Source organism: Podarcis vaucheri (genome assembly GCF_965113315.1).
Source record: "Podarcis vaucheri genome assembly, chromosome: 3".
NCBI lineage: Eukaryota > Metazoa > Chordata > Lepidosauria > Squamata > Lacertidae > Podarcis > Podarcis vaucheri.
Genome location: NC_138761.1, coordinates 102,453,463 through 102,480,994, shown reverse-complemented (window position 1 = coordinate 102,480,994; position 27,532 = coordinate 102,453,463). Strand labels below are relative to the sequence as shown.

The window sequence follows — 27,532 nt, the reverse complement described above, 5'->3', positions numbered from 1 at the left end:
GGGGCGGGGGGAGAGTGAATATGTATGGGTACACTATTCTTTTCTGAAAGCAATCCCAATTAAAGTACCCCTACATTTTTCTAGTTTAAGGTCAGAGTTTGAATTGAGAATGACGTGCCAGCTGAAATACAACCATTCCCCTCCCCACCCCCAGCATGCTAAAAGTGGAATTTTATTGTGTATTTTTCTCACACTACAATTGCTTCTTTACTTGAGAATGTTGGGTCGTGTCAATCAAAAGCTGAAAAGATATGCCAACATATAATGCTGATTGTCAGATATTTAATGTATTAAAAATGGAAAGATGCAGGAAAAGGCAAGTTATAGGCACACCAAAGCAAGTTATGGGGCACATACCGCAATCTAATTTCGCAAACACTTTGTAATTTACCCATATAAACAATACAACTCGTGTCATGCAAATCAGAACAATCTATTATGAATTCCATGGAAAGTATTCTTTTAGTGTCCTAGCAGCCTTCTAATCTTCACAGGGTTTTGGTTTTGAAAGAATTAGTATGTCTGCAGGGGGGAATGTGTATCTCTTTTTCCTTTAAAAACAAAAGAAGAGGAATGTGGTAAATCTGCTGAACAACCCACCCTGAATTATTAATTTTAGGGTGTGTGTGAATAGAATCAGTATAACAGCTTTATAATGCAGGTTTTTAGCTCTCAAATCTAGATCAAAGAAAAATAAAGAAATTTCTAAAGACACCCGTTTCTACATTTTGTACTATCCTTGTGATTGGCCTGAGAATCCGAAAATATAGGGATCTATATTATTGTCTCTGTGTATGCTAATTTTATTTTTGATACCTTTTGGTATATATTTGAACATAGGTTCTTTCTCCCAGTTAATCTTGCACCCTACCCCATCCACCGGAACAGCATTTTCTGGCTAGACGCTACGTTTGACAGCCTTCCTCATCAGTGCTCTGCATAATCTACCCTCTCTAAAATGTAAAACCCACATATTCTAGTTTTCTCTTATTATCTCTTTTGAGACACAGTCTTGTCAGATTCTTTACTATCTCTCAGGTTGCCAAGGAGATGAGGCACTCACTGGCAATTCTGAGTAGACCTTAATGCAGATGTATATGCATTTCAGTGTTATTACTACTGCCTGCTCCTAATCAGTTCATTTGCTCTGATGATGTTTACAACTTTTCTATTTCAGCAGGGACCTATTATTTGTAAAACATAAACAACATGGTGTTCTTTCTGTGTGTGTGTGTGCGCGTGTGTGTGTGTGTGTGTGTGTTTAAGCTGAATTGGTAACAGTGTTGGTTAGCATTTGTTTGTGGCCCCAGGAAGTTAATGGGCCTAATAATGCTCCTCAGTTTTTAAAAAATGGGTCAAGCAGAGCATCAGTAATTATTTTATTACTATTATTTCTTTCTTTTGTACAGCTCTGTGTGGTGGCTATATTCATGGGAGAAGTGGAACCATTCTATCACCAGGCTTTCCTGATTTTTATCCAAATTCTTTAAACTGCACATGGACAATCGAAGTTTCTCATGGCAAGGGTAAGAGAACATAAAGTTTGCAGGGTATATCTGTTTAAAATGCCTCCTGAAGATAGATTTTGAAAAAATTAAAGTAAGGGAACCCATCCTCTACTCCCATATAGACTTAATACAGTGGTGCCCCGCAAGACGAAATTAATTCGTTCCGCAATTTTTGTCGTCTAGCGAATTTTTCGTCTTGCGAAGCACGAAATCCCATAGGAATGCATTGAAAATCAATTAATGCGTTCCTATGGTCAAAAAAAGTCCAAACAAAGCCAAATTTGGTACAACAACAGTTTATTAACTGCTCTTTAAAGTCACACATACTGTAAAGAGCAGTTCAAAAATTTAAGGGAAAATAAATTAACTTTATAAACAAAACATGTCTTTGTTTTTAGTCAAAGAAAAAAAGTCGCGAGACGTTTTCGTCTTGCGAAGCAAGCCCATAGGGGAAATTCGTCTTGCGAGGCAAATCGCAAACGGAAAAAACTTTCGTCTAGCGAGTTTTTTGTATTGCGAGGCATTCGTCTTGCGGGGCACCACTGTAAAAAGATAAAGTGTGTGTGTGTGTGTGTGTGTGAGAGAGAGAGAGAGAGAGAGAGAGAGAGAGAGTGTTATTATCTTGATTCTATGTTGGAGTTGGCAATTCTCAGGGTATAACCTGAAGCTCCACCCCCTCTGGCCAACATTTAGTTGGGTAAAGCTTCCAAGACCTAGGGACTGCACCCTTCTTACACAGCTTGAGTTCGCCAGCATTGAGAGGTCGATTGATCAAATGGACCATCAGCTGCCAAGTGCCTCAGGGTGCTCATTAGGGCACCTTAGATTATATTCTTGGGTGTTCACACTGCCTGTCAAGCAATGACCAAATGAAACAATTGGCAAAGCCAGTCAACCAAATCAATATAGCTTTGCCATAGTCAACAACACAGTAAGGAATATGTAAAAATGATGCCCCCACTTGGGAATTAGAAACTGCCTCTAAAATTCCTCCTCACCACTGGAAAGGACAACTAGCTAATCCCTTATCACTGCACAGGGTTGGTGGGTGAGTTGTTGTGCTGGTTGCAGAGGCAGCAACACCGTCTAAAATAGGTGTGCTGCCCATTCCACTGTTGGCCACAACCCTGTGCTGGGATGTAGTCATGTCTTCCCCACATGTTCCCATTCCATCCTGAATGAGGGGTGGGACAGACTTGCCCCCAGCAGAGACCCAGAGCAGTGACAATCTGTTTTGAGTTGGGATCAATGAAGAAAGTTGGCTGTAAATGTCCTTGAAAGGACATAATATGAGAGTAATATTTGTCATTTTCATGTGTCAATATTTGTCACTTCTAAAATCTATCAAAAAAGCATTGCTTTTTAAAAATTTATATACTGTCAAGTCATCCCATCTGTTGATATCACTAAATGCCAGTCAGTATTGGTAATTAAAATGTTAACTTTCTTCATTAATGCTCACCTGTCTTGCGATTATAGCACTTCTGTTTGGAAAATAATTCCTGGTTTTCTTCACTGGATTCTGTTATTGCTTTAATATATTTTTGAACAAGTGTGGCATTTTATTTAAATAGAACAGTATGGGTGTTTAGATAACTCCAAGCACTGAAATGATGAAATAGGATTTTAAAAGCAGAGAATTAAAATTAATGGATTTTTTTCCCCTCCTCTGGTTGTCGACCTTTGAGATACACTTCTTTCTTTTTTGCAGTCCTTCTTTGTACTTTCTGTCTCCCTCCCCACTTTTTCATTCCCTATACTATTTTAGAAATGAGAATTCTTATGTAGTTGTTTAGGGTCAAAAGCAAGGACTTTAAGAAAACAAGCACAAAGAGTTCTGAAACAGGAAAGCTTTAGCTATATAGTGTATGCATCAGAGAATAGCAAAATTGTAGTTTATAATATTGTATGAATTATAGACAGTGTTGAAGGTCATCATATGTGTGACAAGGATATAATTGTATTTGTTACAACTTAGCCTGAATGTGCAACATTTGCACCAAGTTTGGGATGGCTGTCTTTGTTAACCTTCGTATTATATGTACACAAACGAATACACACACACACACACACACACACACACACACACACTTGGATCTAAAGGTGCCATTCTGCTAATGGAATGAGTCTTCTACTAAAGAAGGGTCTGTTTCTGACCTGCTTTTGAAAAACCATTGTGTGAACAATGTGGCCCCAGATCTAGAGAAGTTGTTTCTTGAGCTTGAGCTCTTTCCAATAACAACAACAACAATAATAATAATTTATTATTTATACCACACCCATCTGGCTAGGTTTGCCCCAGCCACTCTGGGTGGCTCCCAACCAAATATTAAAAACAAAATACAGCATTAGACATTAAAAACTTGCCTAAACAGGGCTGCTTTCAGATGTCTTCCAAATATCAGATACTTGTTTATTTCCTTGGCATCTGATGGGAGGGCATTCCACAGGGTGGGCACCACTACCGAGAAGGCCTTCTGCCTGGTTCCCTGTAACCTCACTTCTTGCAGTGAGGAAACTGCCAGAAGGTCCTCGGAGCTGGACCTCAGTCCGAGCTGAACGATGGGGGTGGAGATGCTCCTTCAGGTATACTGAGCCAAGGCCATTTAGGGCTTTCAAGGTTAGAATTGTGCTCGGAACCTTTTCACAACCTGCTGTAGTCTACTGCCTGTGTCTTCATTATTCACTTGGTTCTCATACTATAATGAAGGTATAGCCAATGTGGTGCCCTCCTAGATGTTGTCTGATTAAACCTCCCTTCGGCCCCTACTGCATGACCAGTGGTCAGGGATGATGGGAGCTGTAGTCCAACAACAACCAGAGGGCACCACATTGGCTAGCCTTGCTATAATGTGGTCATTGATGCATTGTGGTACCACACTGAGCTTCCACAAGAGTTCATTGAGCAGTTCTAATGTATCTTCTCCTTCCACTCAGTTTCCTTGCTTCCCCTGTACCAGGGGATAGGTTTCTGGACCCTGGGGAAATGGTGGTAGTTTGGGTAACAGCCTTCAGAATTGAGCCAAGCACAGCAGGATTGTAGTTACACTGATCTTGCGTACAAGCATATGCTCAGGGCCTCTCACTTATGAATACGCCTGCTTGAAGGCTTACAACAGTGTTATATGTAAGAGAGTTGAGAACTGGATGCATATTCACCCTGGGTGACAAAAGCAAAACAAAACAAGACACCTGGTAGTGAAGCCTGAGCCTTTAGCTGACTCAGGTTGCCAGTGGTTCTGCTCAGGAGGTCAGATTCCAGGTAAGCATGACATATTTTGTCATCCATCCTTTGCTCAAAAAGCAAAATATTGTTCTTTTTCCATTTTTCAAGGAGTACAACTGATCTTCCACACCTTTCACCTGGAGAGCTCCCATGACTATTTGCTCATCACTGAAGATGGAAGCTTCACAGAACCTGTGGCCAGATTAACAGGGTCCGTTTTGCCTCCTACCATAAAAGCTGGACTCTTTGGAAACTTCACGGCACAACTTCGGTTTATTTCTGATTTTTCCATTTCCTACGAAGGCTTTAATATAACATTTTCAGGTAAAGGCAATGGCTTTGATAGATTATTTGGAAATGTTTTATATTTATATTATTAACTAAAACAGTCATAATGAATAGCACTAGAAGATTCCCCCACCTGTTGTCAGGAGATTCCCCTACCCACCTCAGACAACATAGCCTACCATGTTTGATAACCTCCCTGGTACCCTGTAGAGGATTTTCAGGGAATATATGAGGATTTAAAGAAGAAGGGAAGAAAGGAAAGATCTGTTTTGTGAGTCGTCAGTAGTTTATACAATATGGGATGCAACTCAGTAGTAGCTGAAAACCAACCAAACATTGGAATTATATAATATTTATTCAAAGTGTACTTGGTACTTGTCTTTTTGTAACCTTAAACTTCAGTCCTGTGCACGATTAACTGCAAGTAAGGATCCATTAGACATAATAGGACTCGTTGTCTTGTATACATGCATAGTATTGTGCAGTAAATTGGCTAGCAGCAGCTACTGTTTACAACTATTAATGTCTTTGGTCTTTTGGAGATTCTAAAACCATGCACAAGTAGTAAGGAAGAGCTACATTACAAGTCCCTAACTGCACGATTCTTGGTTCTGGTTTCCACTTGGTTGATCTGAGTGCAAAGATCTTTCCAAGAAAGCACGAACGGAGCAATTCTGGCATTATGCACACATCAATCATAAATTATTTGTTTTGATTTGAAATATTATCTAGCTTCTAGAAGTAATTGTATTAAGTCTTTAAATGTCAGTTAATGATACCAAACAGACCAGATATTAATGATAAGAGTGTTTCAGGTCAAACACAACAGGGACTTCTTGGAAAAGGTGCAGTTCATGTGGAAAGTTTAGCCTTATTTAACAGTCAGAACAGCAGATCATTTTCTTTCTTTTTGGGGCAATCTTCCCACTCACCTCCAAGCCTGAGAACATTCGGCAAATTTTCTCCTGTGATTTTACTATGTGCAAAAATGGGAAGGAGAAATTTGGGGGACAATCTCACATTAGCAGAAGTTGAACACTGAAGTGAAGGTGAAGGGCTCATAATGTGTGACCTTATCCTAAGATTGTTGTAGTTAGGGGTAGTCCTACTGAATCTGAACCAGGGTTCACTATGTCCTGTGTATCAGCCAACCTGATTAATCTGGGAAACTCAAAAATAGGGCATGAATGCAATAGCCCCCAGAACTTGCTACCTGGTTCAGTGGTTTATTGTGCCTGCACCCCCCTGCGTGATTGTTATCATGTGAGGGAAATGAATACCTGAATTGGGCTGTGGCTGTTCATTTATCAATTGCCTTATAATCCCACCTTTCCTCTAACGAGCCCAATGTGGACATAGGTTTCCATAGTGGTCTCTCCTCTGGGCACTAACGAAACCAAACTCTGCTTAAGTTCAACAAATTTATAAGCACAACCTGCCTGTTTAGCCTGGTTTATAATACCAATGTGCAGACACAGTTTAGAAGCTGTGTCCTTGGTTTTAGAGGAAAAGGAATGTTATTCCGCAAAATGGGCAGTTTGCTGAAAGGAGATGGTATTGAATTGAATATGAGCTGAGACAGCAGGTTATTAAAGTGGCAGGAAAATCTGCACTGACAGAGGGGGTAGAAATGTATTTCACAAATAGAGAGTGCTGCATTAAGCATGCAAAGTTAAACCTTTGCATTCCTTACCCTCTCTCTATAGGCTCTCCTTGTTCTGTTCGACTTCATAAAAAACCATTTTTCTTTTACTAGAAAGGCACTGTACTGCTAGATTTATTCTTCAATACCTCTGCAGGGGATATATATATATATATATATATATATATATATATATATATATTCTGCAGGGGTTACTTTGACTTCACACTGGACTTCACATTCAAAGGCTGCAGTGCCTATATGCTGATATGCTGTAAGATGAGTCTTCACATGCAAATTAATTCACATATTGAATTACTGGTTACATTAATTATTTATCAGTGGTACTAAAATAGGATTTTCTCATATATATATATATATATATATATATATATATATATATATATATATATATATATATTTGCTTTCGTAGATTTTCACGGGTACAGGAATGCAGGTTTTGGTGTCTTCACCAAAACCTGCATATATATATATATATATATATATATATATATATATATATGAAGGTCTTGATGAATATTGTGTGTGCACCCCCTCATATGGTGTCTGACTTAACTGATATTTATCAAGATAATTTGAATGCTCCAAATACTTGTCTTTAAGAAAGTTCCTGCAAGCTATTATTTAATCACAGTAGTTCCTAGAGCGAAGTGTTGGCCTCCTTTGCTAATGCCAAACCGTAAATCTCATCGTTTCCCTCCCTGCAAAAAATTGGCTGCAATCCAGGTGCTGATGCAACAGTAGCTACCCTGTGAAGCACTACACCAGGGCTGGATCTAGACACATAAAAGAAGTGTTTCAGTTTAAAGCGCGGTAAATTTAAACAGGGAAAACAGGTAGAGGAAAGCGGGACTCCACATCGCCATCTGGTGGCACAATGTTGTATCACACATACAACACATAAATCACTTTTTCTTTACCAGTCTAACCAAGTCCCAGGTGCTGTAGCATCTAGAAGCTTCCTGCAGCCAATCAGAAGCTGCTATTTGGTTTTTGGAAGTTTTGGAAGTAGAACGGACTTCCAGAATGGATTCCGTTTGACTTCCAAGGTACAAATGTATGTTGCTATTGTGTAGTTAATCCTGCTGAATTTTTTTTTAAAAAATTGGAACTTTCATCTTTTTTCTTGGCTTTTGATTTATTGTCTGAAGAATATGACCTGGAACCCTGTGATGATCCTGGTGTTCCTGCCTTCAGTCGAAGAATAGGATTTCATTTTGGCGTCGGAGATTCCTTAACGTTTTCTTGCTTCCCTGGATATCGCTTGGAAGGTGCGGACAAGCTTGCGTGCCTGGGTGGCGGCCGCCGTGTATGGAGTGCACCTCTGCCAAGGTGTGTGGGTAGGTGGTCACATGCTTTCATTTCATTCATCCAATTGATAGCACATGGGGGATGCAAAAGGAGAGGGGGGCAAAGCTAAAGTCACCTAGAATTGTGTAAATTATTATTCAGTGCATATTATAAATGGGTTGTTGTCATGGACTGGTTGGACACAGGAATGATAGGAGGAACCAGTGGGGGAACCACCAAAGGAGGCTTTGGTGGTGGTGGTGGTGGGACAACAAGGAGTGATCAGAGGGAGAAGAGGAAGAAGACAGGGAGAGGAGGAGAGAAGGATGGCTTGGAGGAGGCAGGGACCTTTAGTCTTGGCAACTGATTTCATGGAGTACCGTATTTTTTGCTCTATAAGACACACTTTTTTTGCTCCTGAAAAGTAAGGGGAAATGTCTGTGCATCTTATGGAGCGAATGTGGTCAATCACTGGCTCCCTTTCTGGCCCCACCCCCTTGCCCAGGCCTCCATTGTTGAATGCTCTGCAGATGGAGGCTGTTTATTTTCCCAGCAACATTTGACTGGCTGATTAGATTATCTGTCTGGAAACTCTAGAAATGGCTCCCTTTCATTTGCTAAAGAAGCTGCACAACTGTGAGCTGATCCCCCCCCCCAAACAGGGCTTTCCCCCTTTCCTCCTCTAAAAACTAGGTGTGTCTTATGGTCTGGTGCGTCTTATGGAGCAAAAACATACGGTAATTCCTACAGGGAATGGGCTGCTGTGCCCATTAGGTCTGACACTCAGCCAAGTCTGTGAAGATAGTGTTTTTGCTAATAAAGAGTTAACTCCAACTTCCAACTGTTTGATTTACTGGCCGGCTCACTCTGTGACAGTTGTGGATGTTTTAACCAATTGAGTGTGGCTCTCAATTCACCAACTAATTCAAGAAGGTAGTTAGGTTGAAATGCAGCTGATATTATTGCACAAGAAATAATTTGCTTAAGTTTGTGTGAAGGCACAAATCTTTCTGATGTCTTTGGCAGTAAAGATAGCAGCCATGGGGCAACAACAATAATAATCCTAATTATATTTTCTGATGTGTAAATCCTGCTGCTTAGCACTGCAGCTTAGATGTTTCAGGGGAACACACATGCTTGCATCAGAGCTTATATTTTGTTTTGATGTATTTATCATTTGGTCTGGTTAATAACTCAAATTACTTTTAAAATACTTCCATTGCAACAGAATATTAAATCTTTTGGGGGGGGATTCCTTGAAAATTGGATTGTTTTATAAAATGCATGATACTACATGAAATGTTTTGCAGTTGTAAATTAGGTCACTCTGCTACAGAATTGGTGGCTTTGGGAATCTGCTCAGCATTCACTGGGTGGTTAACATAGTGGAATTTGGGACAGAATCTGGGTTCCCCCTGCTCATTATTGGACTCCAGTCATGTTTCCTTTAAGCTATTAGTACATATGTTTATCTATAGATGATGGTCCAATTTTTTTTAGAAAGTTGCTTTAAAGTCACTATGGGACAGTTAACCCTTTTTTATTATAAATACACAAATCAGCCTCAGTTTTTTAGCATCTCTGTACAGAATTGGTATTACGACATAAAGGCTTAGCTGCCAGTTACATAATTTTAGAGCAGCTGAAGGCCAGGGGGTTTTGCAGTCTTGCTTTTGGTGTTCATGTTGCGTAGATTACTGAATTCCTAGTCCACTTTGAAACTGAAGTGACACATTGAAATGGCTTCACCACACTGACCCAGTTTGCAGAATATGCTAAGCTAAACCTTAGACTGTTTGGGCTCCTGGAAAAGAGCTTGCAACCACTTTTTGCTTCTCCCTGGCCCTCCTTGCTTGTTGTGGTGTCCAAACCTATGGTTAAGTTCTTTCTTCGCTAACAGTGATCTGTTGCCCAAAGTTTGTTCTCGGTTACGGTTCATGATTAGTGAGGAGAGTTAAACCACAAGTCTCGTTGTGAGTGTGCACCTGGACTCACATGTGTGCAGCCATGGCAGTCTTGGTTCAGGCAGCATGCTTAGCCAAACCTTAGTTTAGCTCCATGTGATGCAACAGCAAAAAGGATTAAGGAGCATCAAAGGGTCTATGAGCTCCTCTCTGGGAGCCCACTGATTTGCATAGTCTCACTAGGCTAAGGTTTGGCACAAACTGCAAAACGACCTGAGATGTGCTGAATTACAAAGCAATTACAAATATTTGCACTTGAAGGGTTTTAATTGTTCTTAGATAAACTTCAATTATTTTTCAGGTTTGAGATGAGGAAGTAAGACATGCATAATAGAATTTCGAGGATCTGAAATACATAGCTACCAGCAAATCCATTTCATGTTGCACTGAACATACTGACCTTTTTACTTGATTTTGAATATCTACTTCCCGCCAAGAATTGCAGTTAACTGGCTCCAGTATATATAATTTGAACGAGTGTTGCTGATTCTCAAGAGTATTTTTTTTCTTCACGGCCTTGTTTTGCAATTTAATTTGTTCTTAAAAAATAGTTTAAAGACAGGAAACTTATTCTGAACTTCTTTTCATATTAGCTCCTTATTTCTGAGCAATCGTTGAAGAGACTGCTTCAATTGTTTTGCATTATTAAAAATATTAATAACTCGTGTTTATCAAGATATTATTAAGCTCTAGGGCAATTCAAGAAAATCATACCTACTGCAATGCAATGCTGAAAGTGCTATTTGGTGGTATAGGCATGGGGGTGTGTGGTTGAAGATTAGATCCTTCAAACATCTAAGCTCTGTTCATGTGTTGCTCACATTTAGGGGATTCTTGGTTACAAGCAGGACCAGATTGTACTTCTGGCCTCACCTCTGATATTTGTGTGACCAGGCGGCGACAGCCCCAGCCCCTAGGAATCACAAGAAAGGAATAAAGACTCTGACAACGTGCTATGGAATTAAAATTAGGCCACAACTTTATTAAACTTCCGAATGTTGGAAGCCCTTGACTTAGGCCTTGGGTGTGTATCCCTCCCAGCCCCCCATCTGGGGGGAACTGGGGCTCGTCAGGGTAAATGGGATATGGTGGTGCACTGCGAGACGTAGGTGTACGCAGGCAGCCAAGCCCATATCCCTGCATACAGGGTAGTTCACTGACAGGGTAGTTTTCAGTGTATGGCCAGTGACACCCATTATATAACCCCTTTTAAGAGGGGACCCCTCCATTATAGGGAAGAAAAGAATATAAAGGATTCCACCCAAGGCCACAAACTGCCAAATTTGTGATGAATTGCTATGGGGAAGACAAAACCTGCCAATGCAGGAACATTTCATCCCGGTCCCGGTCAATTTGTGATGAATTGCTACGGGGAAGACAAAACCTGCAAATGTAGGAAAATTTCTTCCTGGTCCTTCAACAGCAACCAGTCAATGACCATAGCCGCGCCCGCTAAACAGGAAGCAAAAGGGAGGGTAGGGTGGGTGAATCTCCAGAGCCAACTGCCTGGCTACTGTCGGCTCCACCCACTATATATAAATGGGGCTGGCCCCACCTCCCAGCAATGAAACTTGACTACTGGGGCTGGGCGTGAACCTCCAAATAATAACACTGAGAGGCAGGCCAGTCCCTGTTTGCCATTAAGTTCCCTGGAAACTGTAGCACCGTGCGCGATCCCGCAAAGGGCACCCACAATGTAAAGTGTGAGTGCTCATTGCCACTGCGTTAGTTGTGCCCTTTGATGACCACACCGAGCACAGTTGATTGCATGGTTGTAGCCTGTAGGCTACATTTGATGTGGGACATCTGAACGCACAGTACCTCAACCCTGTCCTTGACTTCTAGGCAGAAGGCCATTTTCACAATGTGTGCAAATTTAATATAATGGCAAGATAAGAGCCAATCTTGAAAGACACATGTGCAGTTTCATTACCCATAGGTGCCTCTGGAGTTCAGTTGTTTGTCACCTATGTTGTTTTCACAGAATCAGATGGAATCCATGCTTCCTTAGAATAATTACCAGAGTCCCTCCCTCCCCCTTTTTTGTTTTTGGTTCCTGCTTGCACTTTTTTGCTTGTGGGACACTACGTAGGAAATTAATTTTGTTTAGCCCTATTAAATTAATATTGCTCAGTCCTAAAAATTTATTGGATGAATTGTTATGCATCCCTATGCAAATGTTTATTTGTGGGCTATTTTATTAAAAAAGGTAATGAAAAGGTCTATCGAAGCTGTACAAAAGGCTTTGTTCCAAATGTCAGGCATATGAAAGAAGCATTACAAAGGTGCAGTTCTCCCTTGACAGAACTCATTTAATTTGAATTCCTGATATAAATCAGCTGTTCTTAATTTGGAATATGAATTCTCTGACCAGTGTTCTGTTTGACTTTTTAAAGTGCTTTGCAGCCCTTTATCCACCACATCTCAAGACAATGATGGATCTACTTCTTTGCAGAAATGGTTTCAAAATTATCTAATTTAATAATTTAATTGATTTTGTATTCCACTTGCTGAAAGCGAGTGGATGTTCATACGCCGACTGCGTTATCACTTAGCTAAATTTAGGTGCAGGTGAAGCACAATAGAAAGTTAAATAGGAATACTATTTATTTATACAGACTGCTGAGGAAGAATATGTATCCCTTAACCCCTTTTGAACACTTTTCAAATAGAATCATATCTTCCCCCCCGAAAAGTATGATTACATTTTCCTTTGAAACTCATTCCTGCACTCTGCAAGCATAAGTTGAAATATCCTAAACTTTAACAAAAGGAAAGAAAAACTTGGTTGGAGAGGACCAACATTTATGATGGTTAATCTGGATGAATTAACTTATATTTGAAATTTGCACTTACATTGAATGAACTGAGCAGATACCTATGAATACAGCATATTTCTTGGGGGAGGTGGACACAAAAATCACATGGGTGTCATGTGAGCTGTCTTTGAATGATTCTATGAACTGACCCACCCAATTATAATTGCTTGCTTATCTTACAGGTTCAGTTACCAAAGGGTGGGATTTTTCCTAGCTAAAAGGTGCCAATGGCACCTAGAGTATGAGAAGGATCCTGTTTTCTTTTCTTTTGCATCATGGGTGATAAGTTTAATGCATGTGGAGTGTAAGTGTTGCTTTGCATACATATTTCGTTTGCCAGGGCTGTTGAATGATCAGTTGGCAGACTTATTTTAGTAGCTTTATTGCATCCGGAATTAGGCATTGAGGAAGACAGCTGCATATTCCAGAATTTTCTTCACCTCTTTGTAAGACAAGTTAGTTATTAATGTACTAGAAGCCAACGGATGACTTAGTTATGGTTCTCCAAGCTTCAATTCAGTTCAGCATCCCAGACAAAATGGAATGTTCTAATTCAGGTGCTGGAGCATATTTAAAATGTCAGGGAGGCCGAGGCTGCTAATATATTAGAAGCCACTCTTTAGAAATACAGTGGTGCCCCGCAAGACGAATGCCTCACAAGATGGAAAACTCGCTAGACGAAAGAGTTTTCTGTTTTGGAGGTGCTTCGCAAAACGAATCTCCTATGGGCTTGCTTCGCAAGACGACAATGTCTTGCGAGTTCCTGTGGGGTTTTTTTTCTTCCCCCCTTTTTCTAAGCCGCTAAGCCGCTTATCAGCTGATCCGATAAGCCACTAAAAGCCGCTAATAGCGCTAATCCGCTAATCCGTCAATGGGCTTGCTTCGCAAGACGAAAAAACCGCTAGACGAAGAGAATCACAGAACGGATTCTTTTTGTCTTGCGAGGCACCACTGTAAATCAAAATGTAGCCCCAATTGTCCACCATTTCTGACCTGATAAACTCCCAGTTCAGAGATGTGAATTAATGCTTGCATGTGAGATCAAAATTTCTTGCTTTAGGGCCACCTGTATGGGACATGATATCCAAGTACATCTGACAGTTGCACTTAAGATGTTATTCCCCCACCCTGCTTACTACTTTGAAATGAATGTGAGCATTTTTAAACAAGTAATTGCCTTCCCCCTTATTTCCCATTGTATTTATTTAAAAACTGCATGAAAAAGCACAGACACAAGGGGCATATTTCACATGTGACATGTGGTGTCCATATTTCATACTACATTTTCACAGTGAGTACAATAAAATATTATGAAGTAGCATGAAGATACAGGTGGGAGAGACCTGAGAGTTTATTGGGTAAAGGTACCCCTGCCCGTACGGGCCAGTTGTGTCCGACTCTAGGGTTGTGCGCCCATCTCACTTAAGAGGCCGGGGCCAGCGCTGTCCAGAGACACTTCCGGGTCACGTGGCCAGCATGACGAAGCTGCTCTGGCGAGCCAGCACCAGCGCAGCACACGGAAACGCCGTTTACCTTCCCGCTATAAAGCGGTACCTATTTATCTACTTGCACTTAGGGGTGCTTTCGAACTGCTAGGTGGGCAGGAGCTGGGACCGAAAGACGGGAGCTCACCCCGCCGCGGGGATTCGAACCGCCGACAATACAATCGGCAAGTCCTAGGCACTGAGGTTTTACCCACAGCACCACCCGCGTCCCTGAGAGTTTATTATTTTTATTATAATTAATTTATTAATCACCTGCTACACAATCATCTTAAGATGGTAAAAAATAGCAAGAAACCATTACAAACAGTTACTACTTTACTTTAATTGAAGTCTAGCTCTTAATTTCTGGCTTATGCAATTATATGCAGGTCTCGGTTCATTTAAATGGTTTTGTTAAACCAGGTGAATATCTGGATTGCTTAAGGCTGGCATTTGCTAAGGTGCTTCAGATTTCTCGGGTTCAGCTATTAAAAACAAACATGTAGCTAGCCCTTGGGATAAGCCATGTCTGTGAGATGAATTTTGAAGTATGAATAATGATTTTACTCCAATATTATACTTTTAGCCTAGACCAATTCATTCACAATAGAGCCCTCTTTTGGTTTAAATTTTTATTAATCACTACCTCTTTAAAAAAAACAGCAACTCCAAATCAATTCAAAAGCAACATGCATTCTCTGTCTGACAAGAATGAAGTGGATCTCTTTTCAATCTGACTAAGAAATAGCATGCTGGTATCTTTCTTCCCCCTCTTGCTTAAATATTATCTAAGACGGCAGAATCATTTCAAACACATTAGCAGACCCCCTCTGTGGTCTCTGTGGAGTATTTCTAAAGGTGGAGGTGTCTTTGTCCTGTTGAATGCTTTTAGCCTTTCATTATTTTTACTTAAAAAAAATAAATTAGCATGCAGTTTTAGACTACAGGGCAAGTTCCCTGCTGGTTTCATATATTTGTAGTCTGTTTACATTCCGTTTTCAAGACCTTCTGTAAATTTTCCTCTTGTCCCTTTTGGGCCAGGAACAGCTGCTCCCCTCTATGACTGGTTTGACATAACTGATATAACTTATAATTGATATAACTTGTAACTGTGGTTTTGACTGTAGCAGTACTATTTACCATCAAAAGGATTATTTGGCCATAATTGCTTAATGAAGATCAGTACTAACATACTATTCTCATTGGGACAGTAAGCTGACAAAATATTAATTGCGTGTCGAGGTCCCCCAAGCCACCCCTAAATAATTCACAATTCACACATAATTTTTGTTTAAGGTTTTTGGCATAATTTTGGCCACAGCTTTATTAAAATACATAAATGTGAGTGGTTGCTTAGGTTGGTTATGACTATCTGTCCCCATGCCAAGGGACAGAACTGACTTCTGGATTCCAGTAAAATCCAGTAAGGGAAAACAATATTGGGGAGAGCATGGAGCCGGGCACCAGACCCTCATCCTCCCCCCCCCCGCATGCTCCCGGGGGCTTGCGCGGCCTTAAGCCCCCTTCAGGGGTACAGACAAAAGAATGGAAAGCCCCTGGATTCCTTTAACGGAATTCCCTTTCCGCAGCAGCATTGGAGGGGCAGGCACTTACCCCTCCACCAACCAATTTTTTAACCAATGCCTAACCGCAAACTTACAAGTTGTGACAATTTGCTACGCAGTAGGCAAAAACCAAATGGCACCAGCCAATCAGCTAGATGGACAAAATTCCTACCAGGTCCCTGCCCCTAAAGCAGACGACCCCATGACAGGCATAGCAAGGTCAACACAATAGCCCTAGATTAGGGAGGGTAGGAGGGTGATCTGATGCACGCAGCAAAAGAGCCCAGTCAGTGCTGCATGGCTTGATTTTATAACCTTTGTTCTGTTCCCCTAAATGGCAACACCAAAATTTGCCCAATCACTGCGGATGGTCATCCAGACTAACCTGCTAGCAACGGGGGGGGGGGCTGTTCAGACCCCACCGCAACACATGCTCCCTATGAAGGAGAACACGCTTTGTTGGATTGTGACTTTAGACACATAAGCTCATGAGTGTTGATGAGACCTTCCCCCCCCCCTTTTTTTAAAAAGAAGCCCCATTCTGTGCCCTATAAGCGCAGGACGCCTTTGCCTGGCGGCACTATAGCCCATAGACTTCAGCAAAATACTGGAGCTCGGAGCCATTTTGCTTTGACAGCTTCCCGCCTGCCCACCCTCAAGTTAGAGCCTTCACTGAGCAATTTTGAGGTCGCTGGTTGACAGGGATAGAAATGATTTTTCTTTTTCTTTTAACCTGATTGGCAGTGTTTTGGAGTTTTTCGCCTTTCGCTCAGTGAAATTATGGCCTTCCTTTGTGAGGCGGAAGGACGTTGTTTTGTATGGTGGCAGAAATGGCATTGGGCAGGATCAACATAGTATAGGGAGGCCCCTATAAGGGGCCCATGGGGAGGATTGACCACGGCAAACCCAAAGGTGAGTTCGGTATCTCGTTGGAATCTGCACCCTGGTTCCCCAGTGAGACCTGGCTTGCTTGGCTTGCACCACGGCAAATTTCAACACTGGCTGACTCCCATGGTATAAGTTTGGAGCGATCCAAACCCAGCTGATCCATTTCATCAACATGCGGTTTGTGGAATGGTGAACTGATCCTGGGACCCAATACCATGCCCACCCTTGTCCAGCCTGCTGCTGTCAACAAAGAATTGGCCTGATTTTATCCCATCACCGTTGTACGGTCTGGTTATTTTGCTGCTTTTATGGGTCACATAATGTGCCCGCCTGGACAACAAGGGAACTGCTGTCATTCATAGTCTTTTTGAGGTTTTATTCAGTAGGTCATACACTATGTTAAAAACGTGAAACAAAGTAATGAAGCAATAACTTCATAACCACATAGATGTTGTTCCTTTTCTGTGGTTCTTTAGAAAGATATCTTGCCCCACTGGATTCAGTGATGGGGAAATTAACTATGCCATCTCCAATATGGCATAATTAGTGAGCCTGATCTTGAGGCCTCTCGTGGGAACAGAGGATCAGTGGATCCAGTTGTTACATGTCCCTCTCTATCCTACCTGTGCCCTGCCCCAGAATGCCCTGTTTTGAGACCTGTAACAAGTGTATGAAGGTTATTAATATTGCACATATGGAAGCAAATGGGATGAATGAAAACAAGACTTTGAAATAAAAAATAATCCAGTTCAAAAATAGGGTACCAAAGCTTTATTAAATAACTTTACTCCAAAGCAACTTGAACCAAATAAAGTTACATTCAGATAGATTTTATGGTGATCCCAGGATAGGCAAAATATATTATATTATGAAATATCTTCCACCCAGAGCTAACAATCAAAGCTCTGCCTCTTTTCCAAACAGACTCCATTTACCCTGAGGCTGTTTTCCCAGAGAAGAGAAATTAGCACTTCCATTCTCTGTAATGGCTTCAGAACAAAAAGTCACCTCACCAAATATGGAGACCTACTGATTAGCATATGCATAGACTTGCAGTTGCATCCTTTTCATGTGATTTAACCACCCTTGTGACTTAGTCACAAAGATACAGTTCTGCTTAACTGTTAACTGTTAGGTTCTCTTCTCAGCTCTACTTTAAGCTTCAATGGAAATTTCCATTCCATGCTTCACAATATATATACACACACATTACAGAGTTATTTTCCATTTCAATGTACATTTAACAATTATAATTAACACAATGGAGCTTTCCAAAGGCAAACTAGGAGCTATTAGGAATAGGGATGGGGGGGGATTCAATTAAAGGTGAACTTGCCTCATTCCCCCTTTCTAAAACAATGCAAGAATGAAATGCAGCCTCCCTTTAAAGTCTTCATTTCACCAGCCAAGTAATGTTACCAAAAATTGGTATATCAGGGCAGTGCCAGGCACTTTCACTACATCCTAAACCCTTACACAGTAACCATTGAAAATCAGTGGGGTATTTATTTATGTATTTATTTATTTAGTGTTTGTATTTCTGTTCTGCCATTCTCTCAAGTTGGGATTCAAGGCGGCTTACAGCATTTTTAATACATCACTATAAGAGACAAAGAAAGAAAAATGAACTCATTAAAAATAGTAAAATGTAATAAACCACATTTAGAACTAACTTTAAAATGCCAATTGCCCTGATAGCAGCCCTGTGGTCAACATTGTCTGCAGCTAGTTTCCATATTTTATTTAGTTAAGGCTAACTTAAATTCATTTCAGTGGAACATATGGATGCCTTAGTTTGGATTAAGCCTGTTGGGTTTTAGTTTATTTAGTCAGTGCTGATTTACTGATATAAAATGAACACATATACAGTTACTGCTATAAAACTGGAGTATACAATTCGCTGCTTACAGTCACTTTCCTCACATTATCTCATAAATACAGTGGCGTAGCGTGGGGGGTGCTAGGGGTGCCAGCCGCACCGGGCGCAACATGGGCAGGGGGCGCGCTCGCACTAGCAGCTCTCTGCCCCTACTAAAATCCACGGCTTGGCGAGGAGGTCGCGGAAGGGGGAGAGCGAAGCCTTCTGCCACGGGGAAATAAAGGAGAGGAAGCCGGGCGGGCGGGCTGGCTGGCTGGCGGGGGTCTGGCTGCGCCTGCTGCTGCCTTTGCCGCTGCTGCCGGGGCTTTGACAGCTTGGCGAGCGGAGGGAGAGGAGCTTTATGGTAATTGCAGCTCTCTCTCCACTGGCCGCTTGGGTAGTGAGCCGAGCAGGGAGTCTGGCGAGGGGGCGGGAAGAGACTTTTCCACCTCGCCTGGTCAAAAAGGAGAGCGGAGTCTCCTCAGGGCGCCCTCAGGCAGGGCAAGGCAAGCAGAGCGAGGAGGAGAGAGAGGGGAAGGGGGGGGGAAGCAGCCAGGAAACGCTGCGGTAAGGAATGAAAAGAGGCAGCTCCAGGAGAGTGCGGGGAAAAGAGAAGCCTCGCTGCTGCTGCTTGGGAGAGTAAATTACTGTACTTGCCTTGCCCCAGGTTAGGGGGCGCAAATTAATTGCCTTGCCCCGGGTTAGGGGGCGCAAATTACTTGCCTTGCCCCGGGTGCTGATAACCCACGCTACGCCGCTGCATAAATATATGGCCCTGTAAAACTGGGTAATCTGCCCCCAAGTTAAGGCAGTCTTATGGAAAATAATGTAATTCTTCAAAGATAAAGGTTTCCTAAGTTATGATCCTTTAAATGCTTGCCATAAAATTATAGCAAAATAGTGTTCTAGCAACCTTTGTGAAGTGTAGACCTTGCCCATGTTTCTGATATGTAGCAGTCTGATGGCATATGTAATGATTTATTTTTATTTCTATTAGTATACCAGGAAGTTCACAACATAAGAATAAAGCTGTACAATTAAACCCAAAAGCAGTAAATAATGATGTCACTGTGGTTTTAAGTCTGCATGGATAGTGAGAAGTGCTGGTAATTTATTTGAAGTTCACTTATTTTGTTACATTGAGGTATCTCATTTACAGTTACTTGGCACAGTGTTTATAATAAAATAATTGCCCTAGCCATAAATAATCCTAATTTTCAAGTTGTTATAAAACCAGTGGAGATAAGCAGGCAATTGCCATTATTGTATTGTTATTGTTTGTAGTTATTGTTATTTTCTCTCTCCCTGTAATCACTTCAGTGACCTCCCTTCCTCCCCATCCCTTGTTTTAGCAAAGTGATGGCAATTGATTGGGGAGGCAGTATGGGTGCAAAAGTTAAAATTCTGCATTAATTTGGTGAAAACACAGTCTTAAGCCCACAGTCCCAGCACCGAGAAAAATAAATTTAAGGGCTTGGTTCTGAGATAGTGAAATATAAAACAGAAAATATAATAACTGCGCTGAAGGGACTGGTATGTATGTAATCTTTCTTTCTTTAATACAAAAAAATAAGATGGCTCTGTCCATGATGCTCTAAAATAAAAACACATCTAGCTTTTTACCTTTTCTTTTGTCAAAACGAATATGAAAACTTATTTTAAGCACCCTTGCATAGGTTGTACAATCAGATGCTACAAGTGAGGAAATCATTTTGGAAGTATAACAATGTTGGCAAGTTAGGTTGGCTGGCTGGCTCAAATCATCTGGTACCCTAAGCACATTCCATGGAAGCAATATAAGTGGGTTTACACTGCTAATATGCAGACCATTATCTCAAGTTTGCTTTTAAGATTTCTCCTGGGATGTTTAAGTCAGTTCGCTCTTGTTTGCCATTAGGCACTTCCTTGGGAGCTTAGCAGAGGCAAGTCACTTTCACCTTTTGTTTGCAATTAGATCTAGTCCAGCATTCTCTGGGGATGCAAAGGGTCAGTTGCATGAGTGTACATTGGTTTTACCTTTGTGTGCAGAATTCCCCGAAGGCTTCTACGGGTAAATGTGAACGCAGCGCTAAACTTTACAGTACAATGAGAAACGAAAATACAACCAAAGAGAACTGGAAAAAAATAATGCATCTCGATAGAACGATTAAATAAATCTTTGTCTAAAGGCTATGAAATTCTGAAAAACCAAGTCATTGAAACATACAAGTACATAATGGTTGAATACAACATTGTATAAGTGACTGGTGCTGTAGGGAGCAGACGAGGAAGGGGAAAAGTCTCATTGCATGAGCTGGCAAACAGGCACAAATAGCTACCATCCTCTTGTCCTAAATCTTAGATAAAAGCATAAAGAAGCAGCATATTTCCTAGTTATTAGCAGCGGGACCTTGTTTTTTGGAAAATAACCACAATTTTTTTTGAATGCTAACCGATGTCCTTTTTTTTAATGTGTCTGTTTTGTTTAGCTGAATGTGGAGCAAGTGTGTCTGGGAATGAAGGAACACTGCTGTCCCCAAATTTTCCATCTAACTATGACAACAACCATGAATGCATTTATAAAATTGAAACTGAGCCTGGGAAAGGGATCCACTTGAGAGCCAGAACCTTTCAGCTGCATGAAGGCGACACTGTTAAGGTATATATAAATGTGCACACAAAAGAACAGAAAAACACTCAGTCCTGTTTGGGTGCATTAATTATTTGATCTATAACATTTGAGAAGTAGTTTAAATGTGTGTGTGAGAGAGATGCATGGATGGCTATAGACAGAGAGAGAGAGAATCATTTTCCATGCGTGTCAGGACTTAAGCTCACAGCCAGTCTTGATGCTAGTTGGGGCATTCAGTCAAAGGAATAGTGGCTGCTGTGACTTTGCCTTACCCACCATCATTTTTTAAGCAACTTGGTCTTACAGTGATAAGTAATCTTAACTGGTGTGCAAGTGAGCAGCTACCTCCATAGACACTTCATATTTGCCTTGCTGTGCTTGAGAAACAAAGGCTTCCTGCTCTTCTCCAAGGCTCCAGTGGTCAGTTTGTTTGGGTATCATGAATTTGAGGCCTAGAGGAATGGCAGGGTAAAGGTAAAGGGACCCCTGACCATTAGGTCCAGTCGTGACCAACTCTGGGGTTGTGGCGCTCATCTCACTTTATTGGCCGAGGAAGCCGGGGTACAGCTTCTGGGTCATGTGGCCAGCATGCCTAAGCCGCTTCTGCTGAACCAGAGCAGCGCACGGAAACGCCATTTACCTTCCCGTTGGAGCGGTACCTATTTATCTACTTGCACTGCGTGCTTTCGAACTGCTAGGATGGCAGGAGCAGGGACCAAGCAACGGGAGCTCACCCCGTCACAGGGATTCGAACCGCCGACCTTCTGATTGGCAAGTCCTAGGCTCTGTGGTTTAACCCACAGCGCCACCCACGGCCCAATGGCAGGGTAGCCAGTTGCTAAACTGCATTCCAGTTAATATCACCTTCTTCACATATAACGGGGAATATGCCCAAAGGCTTTAAGTGCAGTTAACTTAAAATGTGCAGAAGTGTCAACCTGTACAGATATGGATATCATAGTGGACATAATTGAAAGTGTGACAAAAAAATGCATAATGAAATTAATGCATTTGTTTTATGAGGATTACAGGGAAGCTTTTTAATTTTAGGATATTATATAGGCATATTATATATCCTACTGCTTCTAGGATAGGGTTGCCATATTCTGAAGGGCACAAACCCAGACACGCCCCCTGTCAGGACACCCCCCCACCATCCTGCATTCCTGTTGCTCGCCCCCTCCCTGCCGCAAACCCCTTCCTCACCTGCCTACTCTCCGCTCCTCCCCCCCTTATCTTTCACAAGGAGGCTCCCACTTGCTAGTGCCGGGGGTGACTCCAGGCCACTGAACAGGCTCCGCCTCTCCCTTTCAGACCTTCAGCCTCCAAGTGGCCTCCGGCAAGGTCGTATCCAAGATCATGCCAGGGCAGGTAGTCTTGTCGTCCCCTTCAACTGCTACTCAAGCTGTGTTGAAGGGGAAGGTGCAGGTAGGACCAGAGAGGCCATGTAGCTGCCCCCCCCCCCGATGCAGCCGTGGCCATCCTTGTCCACAGCTGTCAACTTTTCCCTTTTCTTGTGAGGAATCCTATTCGGAATAAGGGAATTTCCCTTAAAAAAGGAAAACTTTGACAGCTATGCCCATGTCCCCTCCGACGTGGCTTGAACAGCCATTGGGGGCCAGTGCCACTGCTGCTGGGGAAGGCCCAGGCAGGACGAGAGAAGCAGTGGCGCAACGAGGCTCCCTGCCCTGGCCTGATCCTAGCTACAACCTTGCTAGTGGCCACTTGGAGGCAGAAGGCCTGAAAGGGAGAGGCAGCTCTGGCACTGGCAAGTGGGAGCCTCACACAAACAGGGTCCTGACAAAATAGCACAGCCAGGAGTGGGCCATGGAAAGGGGTGACGGCAGTGGTGGCGCTACAGACCCTGCTGCGGCACTTCTGCTTCCAGGGCATAGCCGCAGCACATCAAGGTGCGCAGTGGATGACTCTGAAGAGCGCTTGCCTCTCTCCCCCTTTGGCGGCATGTGTGTGCCCCTAAAAATCAATCAGTCAATCAATCAATCAATCAATCAATCAATAATAATATTCCCCCCAAACCCTAAACATTTCATTTAAAAATAGAAAATCCACCTGGGTGGGCATGCTTCTCCTCCAAACCAGGACATGTCTGGGAAAACCCGGACGTATGGCAACCCTATAGGATATTATGTATGTTTTTAAAAAAATACGTTGAGTATTCTGAAAAAGGGTGTATCACAGTTTGTGTTTTTTATCAGGAAAGATTGTGTTAAGAGTTGATGTGGTCAAGATATAGAAGCACATGGGGATGAAATATTGGGTGCTGTTTCTTTAATCTAGCAGAACAGGTTAGAATAAAAAAAAAAGGAAAAGCCGGAAGTTAAAGCTGGACAAATTCAGATCTGAAGTAGCTGAACTTCGGGTCAAGCTGCAAAGGCAAAATTACTTTTGTAACTTTAGGTAGGTTGAGTCTTCATAAGTCAAGGAAAGTTTCTGCCTGGGCCTTCACAATAAACTATGCTAGACCGGTTGGTGGCGTTTGCTTTCAAAACAAAGGAAACCAAAGGAAAAAGATAAAAGAAAATCAAGGTTATACAGACTTCAGTGTGCTTCTAAACATAAGAGGAAGGTCGGTGCTATTTCTCTGGGAGAAGAGGTGTTGGAACTCATCCTTGTTCTTTTATAATAGCAGTGGCTCCCACCTGAGATGTGCCAGAACTGAGTTCTGGTGAGTTCCAGCTGGGGGGGGGGGGAAGAGCCATGAGAAGGTTACAATGGAAGTAAATTAAGATTTACCCATGCATCCTCTATATTATAATAATTGGGTCTGGGGAGGAAGGAAACAAATAACCCATTAGGTCCCCATTACTTCCCTATGTGAATTTCGCCCTGCTCCCATGTAGGTTTAACGCACAAGCGGCAGCCCCAAATAAAGCTATGGTTTTCATTAAAGCCCCGAAGCTATAAAGAGCCCTGTGCCCTATGCAGAACTTTGCGTTATCTGTGGGGAAACAACAGTATCCCTAATGCTTGAGGTTTCTCTATTGCAGTGATGGCCAAACTTGGCCCTCCAGCTGTTTTGGGACTACAGCTCCCATCATCCCTAGCTAACAGGACCAGTGGTCATGGATGATGGGAATTGTAGTCCCAAAACAGCTGGAGGTCCAAGTTTGGTCATCACTGCTCTATTGCATAATACCGTTTACATTTCTATGTGTTTAGACCAAGTAGTTCTACTAGCTGCAGTCAGGCCCAGTGCAGTCCTTTATGGTGTTGCCGTTAAATTTAGAATTTGACAGTTTAAAGCATGAAAGGACAGGAACTAAGAGCCTTGCTTTCTGACCTTCACTGGTTTGTGCAGAATGCTGGGGCTTTTGAGAAATGGAAAATTTGTGGTGGTTATGTTGGAAATGTTTCATTATTGAAACATCCAGGTCAATGTGAACTTGGTGCTTTTATTCAGGTTCTTGTTTGTTCCAAGAACCTTTTATTATTCTTAAAAAAAAAAAAAAAATATTTCCTGTGTGGTTTGAGCCATTATAAAAGCATGTCAGAAATCAACAGTATTAAAAGTGAATTTGAGTTTCCCGTGCAATATTGTGAACTGAAGATAAACCCGTGCATCCTTTGTTTGAAAACAGGAGCTCACCTCCCTCTGAAGTGGTATCAAATGTTATATTTCTTTTTTATTAAAAACGATTTGAAGACGAAAATCACCTCAGGCCCAGAATCTGAAATAAAAGGTGACAGACTAGCTTCACTTCTTCAATCCTGCTTTTTAATACATTTAGTCAGGAGGGAACAGAGGGGTAGAGGTTACTTTTGCCCCCACATCCGTGTTTTCAAAAGAGGCACCTTGAGTAAAATGCCACAAACCTTTTCAGCCTTTATTAAGTGGATTATAGAGGGGGAAGGAGACACGAGGTGACAAAATGCTAAGGGATTGAGCGGTGAATAAATATTAATTTTATTCAATGTGAGCTTCACAAACCTTTAAAAAAATGACTGACAGACTAGTAGTATATTACTGTGTGCGGCTTTTTTTCTTCTTCATATGAGCTGCATAGCCAGGATATTACAGGCAGAAGAAAGCTGCGTTACTTCCTATCTTCTTATTGGAAGTTTGGATGGTTTAATTGCATAATAATTAATTGCATAATAATTAATTGCAAACAGAAAAAGAAAAAAAGAATGCAACTTCTGCTAGGTGGAGTTCTGAAATAGATTGAAACAAATAAATATATAACTGTATTGAGCTTAATTTTTTTATATAAAAACTAAACATTGGTTTTATTTTTAACAGGTATATGATGGAAAAGACAGCTCATCGCGTCTGTTGGGGTCCTTTACAAAAAACGAATTGATAGGGCTCATTCTCAATAGCACATCTAACCACTTATGGATAGAGTTTAATTCTAACGGATCAGATACAGATCAAGGATTTCAGCTCACATATACAAGTAAGTAGCATTCATGGAAACAGGGTTTTTGTAGGGTGGGAGGAAGTAAGCATTTTACTTAGCTAACATGATGTAACACAAAGTCCTAAGGATTACTTCTTACTACCTACTGTGGTTATGAGATTGGATTTTAATTCCTTTCTCTGTTGGAAAGGAGAGAATTTTAGACATACTTCTTAAATGCAGTGTTTTCAACTTCAGCGTATTATTTTGTGAACACAGCAGTAGGCGTAAATAAAAAAGAGACTGGGATCAATAATGGACCTGGGTTGAGTATATCAGTGGCTTCTTACGGCTTGCACATTCCCAGTTGGATGTTCAGGTGATGATAGTTCCACCATTGAGGCGTTTGTGGAGCTTGTGGCTCCCGTATGTTGCTAATCTGAGCACTAATATGCAGGAAACTATAGACAGATCAAGATTCAAAGAAACAACCTTTTACTCTATCTAGAGAAGGAAGGTTATGATGATAAAATTAACCTGAAAAGCCAAACTTGCCAGTATTGGTGGAGTTTTTTGTTTGTTAAAGAGACCCTTCCAGATCTGAATTTCATTTTTAGCCTGACCTTCCCCCAAACAGCTTGCTTAAAGCACAAGTTCAAAAACACTGAAATGCAATCAGACATTTTTTCATCACATTTACAATTGAGATCACCTTTCATACTTCCTGATAGCTTTCCAAGCGGGCACCGAAATTCAGCTTGTTGTTTAGTCGTTTAGTCGTGTCCGACTCTTCGTGACCCCATGGACCAGAGCACGCCAGGCACTTCTGTCCTCCACTGCCTCCCGCAGTTTGATCAAACTCAAGCTAGTAGCTTCAAGAACACCATCCAACCATCTCATTCTCTGTCGTCCCCTTCTCCTTGTGCCCTCCATCTTTCCCAACATCAGGGTCTTTTCCAGGGAGTCCTCTCTTCTCATGAGGTGGCCAAAGTATTGGAGCCTCAGTTTCACGATCTGTCCTTCCAGTGAGCACTCAGGGCTGATTTCCTTCAGAATGGAGAGGTTTGATCTTCTTGCAGTCCATGGGACTCTCAAGAGTCTTCTCCAGCACCATAATTCAAAAGCATCAATTCTTCGGCGATCAGCCTTCTTTATGGTCCAGCTCTCACTTCCATACATCACTACTGGGAAAACCATGGCTTTTACTATACGGACCTTTGTTGGCAAGGTGATGTCTCTGCTTTTTAAGATGTTGTCTAGGTTTGCCATCGCCTTTCTCCCAAGGAGCAGGCGTCTTTTAATTTCGTGACTGCTGTCACCATCTGCACTGATCATGGAGCCCAAGAAAGTAAAATCTCTCACTGCCTCCATTTCTTCCCCATCTATTTGCCAGGAGGTGATGGGCCCAGTGGCCATGATCTTCGTTTTTTTGATGTTGAGCTTCAGACCATATTTTGCGCTCTCCTCTTTCACCCTCATTAAAAGGTTCTTTAATTCCTCTTCACTTTCTGCCATCAAGGTTGTGTCATCTGCATATCTGAGGTTGTTGATATTTCTTCCGGCAATCTTAATTCCGGCTTGGGATTCATCCAGCCCAGCCTTTCGCATGATGAATTCTGCATATAAGTTAAATAAGCAGGGAGACAATATACAGCCTTGCCGTACTCCTTTCCCAATTTGGAACCAATCAGTTGTTCCATATCCAGTTCTAACTGTAGCTTCTTGTCCCACATAGAGATTTCGCAGGAGACAGATGAGGTGGTCAGGCACTCCCATTTCTTTAAGAACTTGCCATAGTTTGCTGTGGTCAACACAGTCAAAGGCTTTTGCATAGTCAATGAAGCAGAAGTAGATGTCTTTCTGGAACTCTCTAGCTTTCTCCATAATCCAGCGCATGTTTGCAATTTGGTCTCTGGTTCCTCTGCCTCTTCTAAATCCAGCTTGCACTTCTGGGAGTTCTCGGTCCACATACTGCTTGAGCCTTCCTTGTAGAATTTTAAGCATAAC

The 27,532-nt window shown here is 41.8% G+C and overlaps 1 protein-coding gene across 5 annotated transcripts in view; it reads left to right on the top strand.

The window, feature by feature from the left end:
• Positions 1 to 27,532, top strand: part of CSMD1 (CUB and Sushi multiple domains 1) — a 997,036-nt gene that overhangs the window by 779,565 nt on the left and 189,939 nt on the right. For all 5 annotated transcript variants that reach the window (XM_082215381.1, XM_082215380.1, XM_082215382.1 and 2 more), the window contains 5 exons: positions 1,410 to 1,526; positions 4,843 to 5,058; positions 7,837 to 8,025; positions 21,022 to 21,191; positions 25,426 to 25,582. In XM_082215381.1, coding sequence (XP_082071507.1) covers positions 1,410 to 1,526; positions 4,843 to 5,058; positions 7,837 to 8,025; positions 21,022 to 21,191; positions 25,426 to 25,582 — 849 coding nt within the window. The remainder of the gene's footprint in view (positions 1 to 1,409; positions 1,527 to 4,842; positions 5,059 to 7,836; positions 8,026 to 21,021; positions 21,192 to 25,425; positions 25,583 to 27,532) is intronic.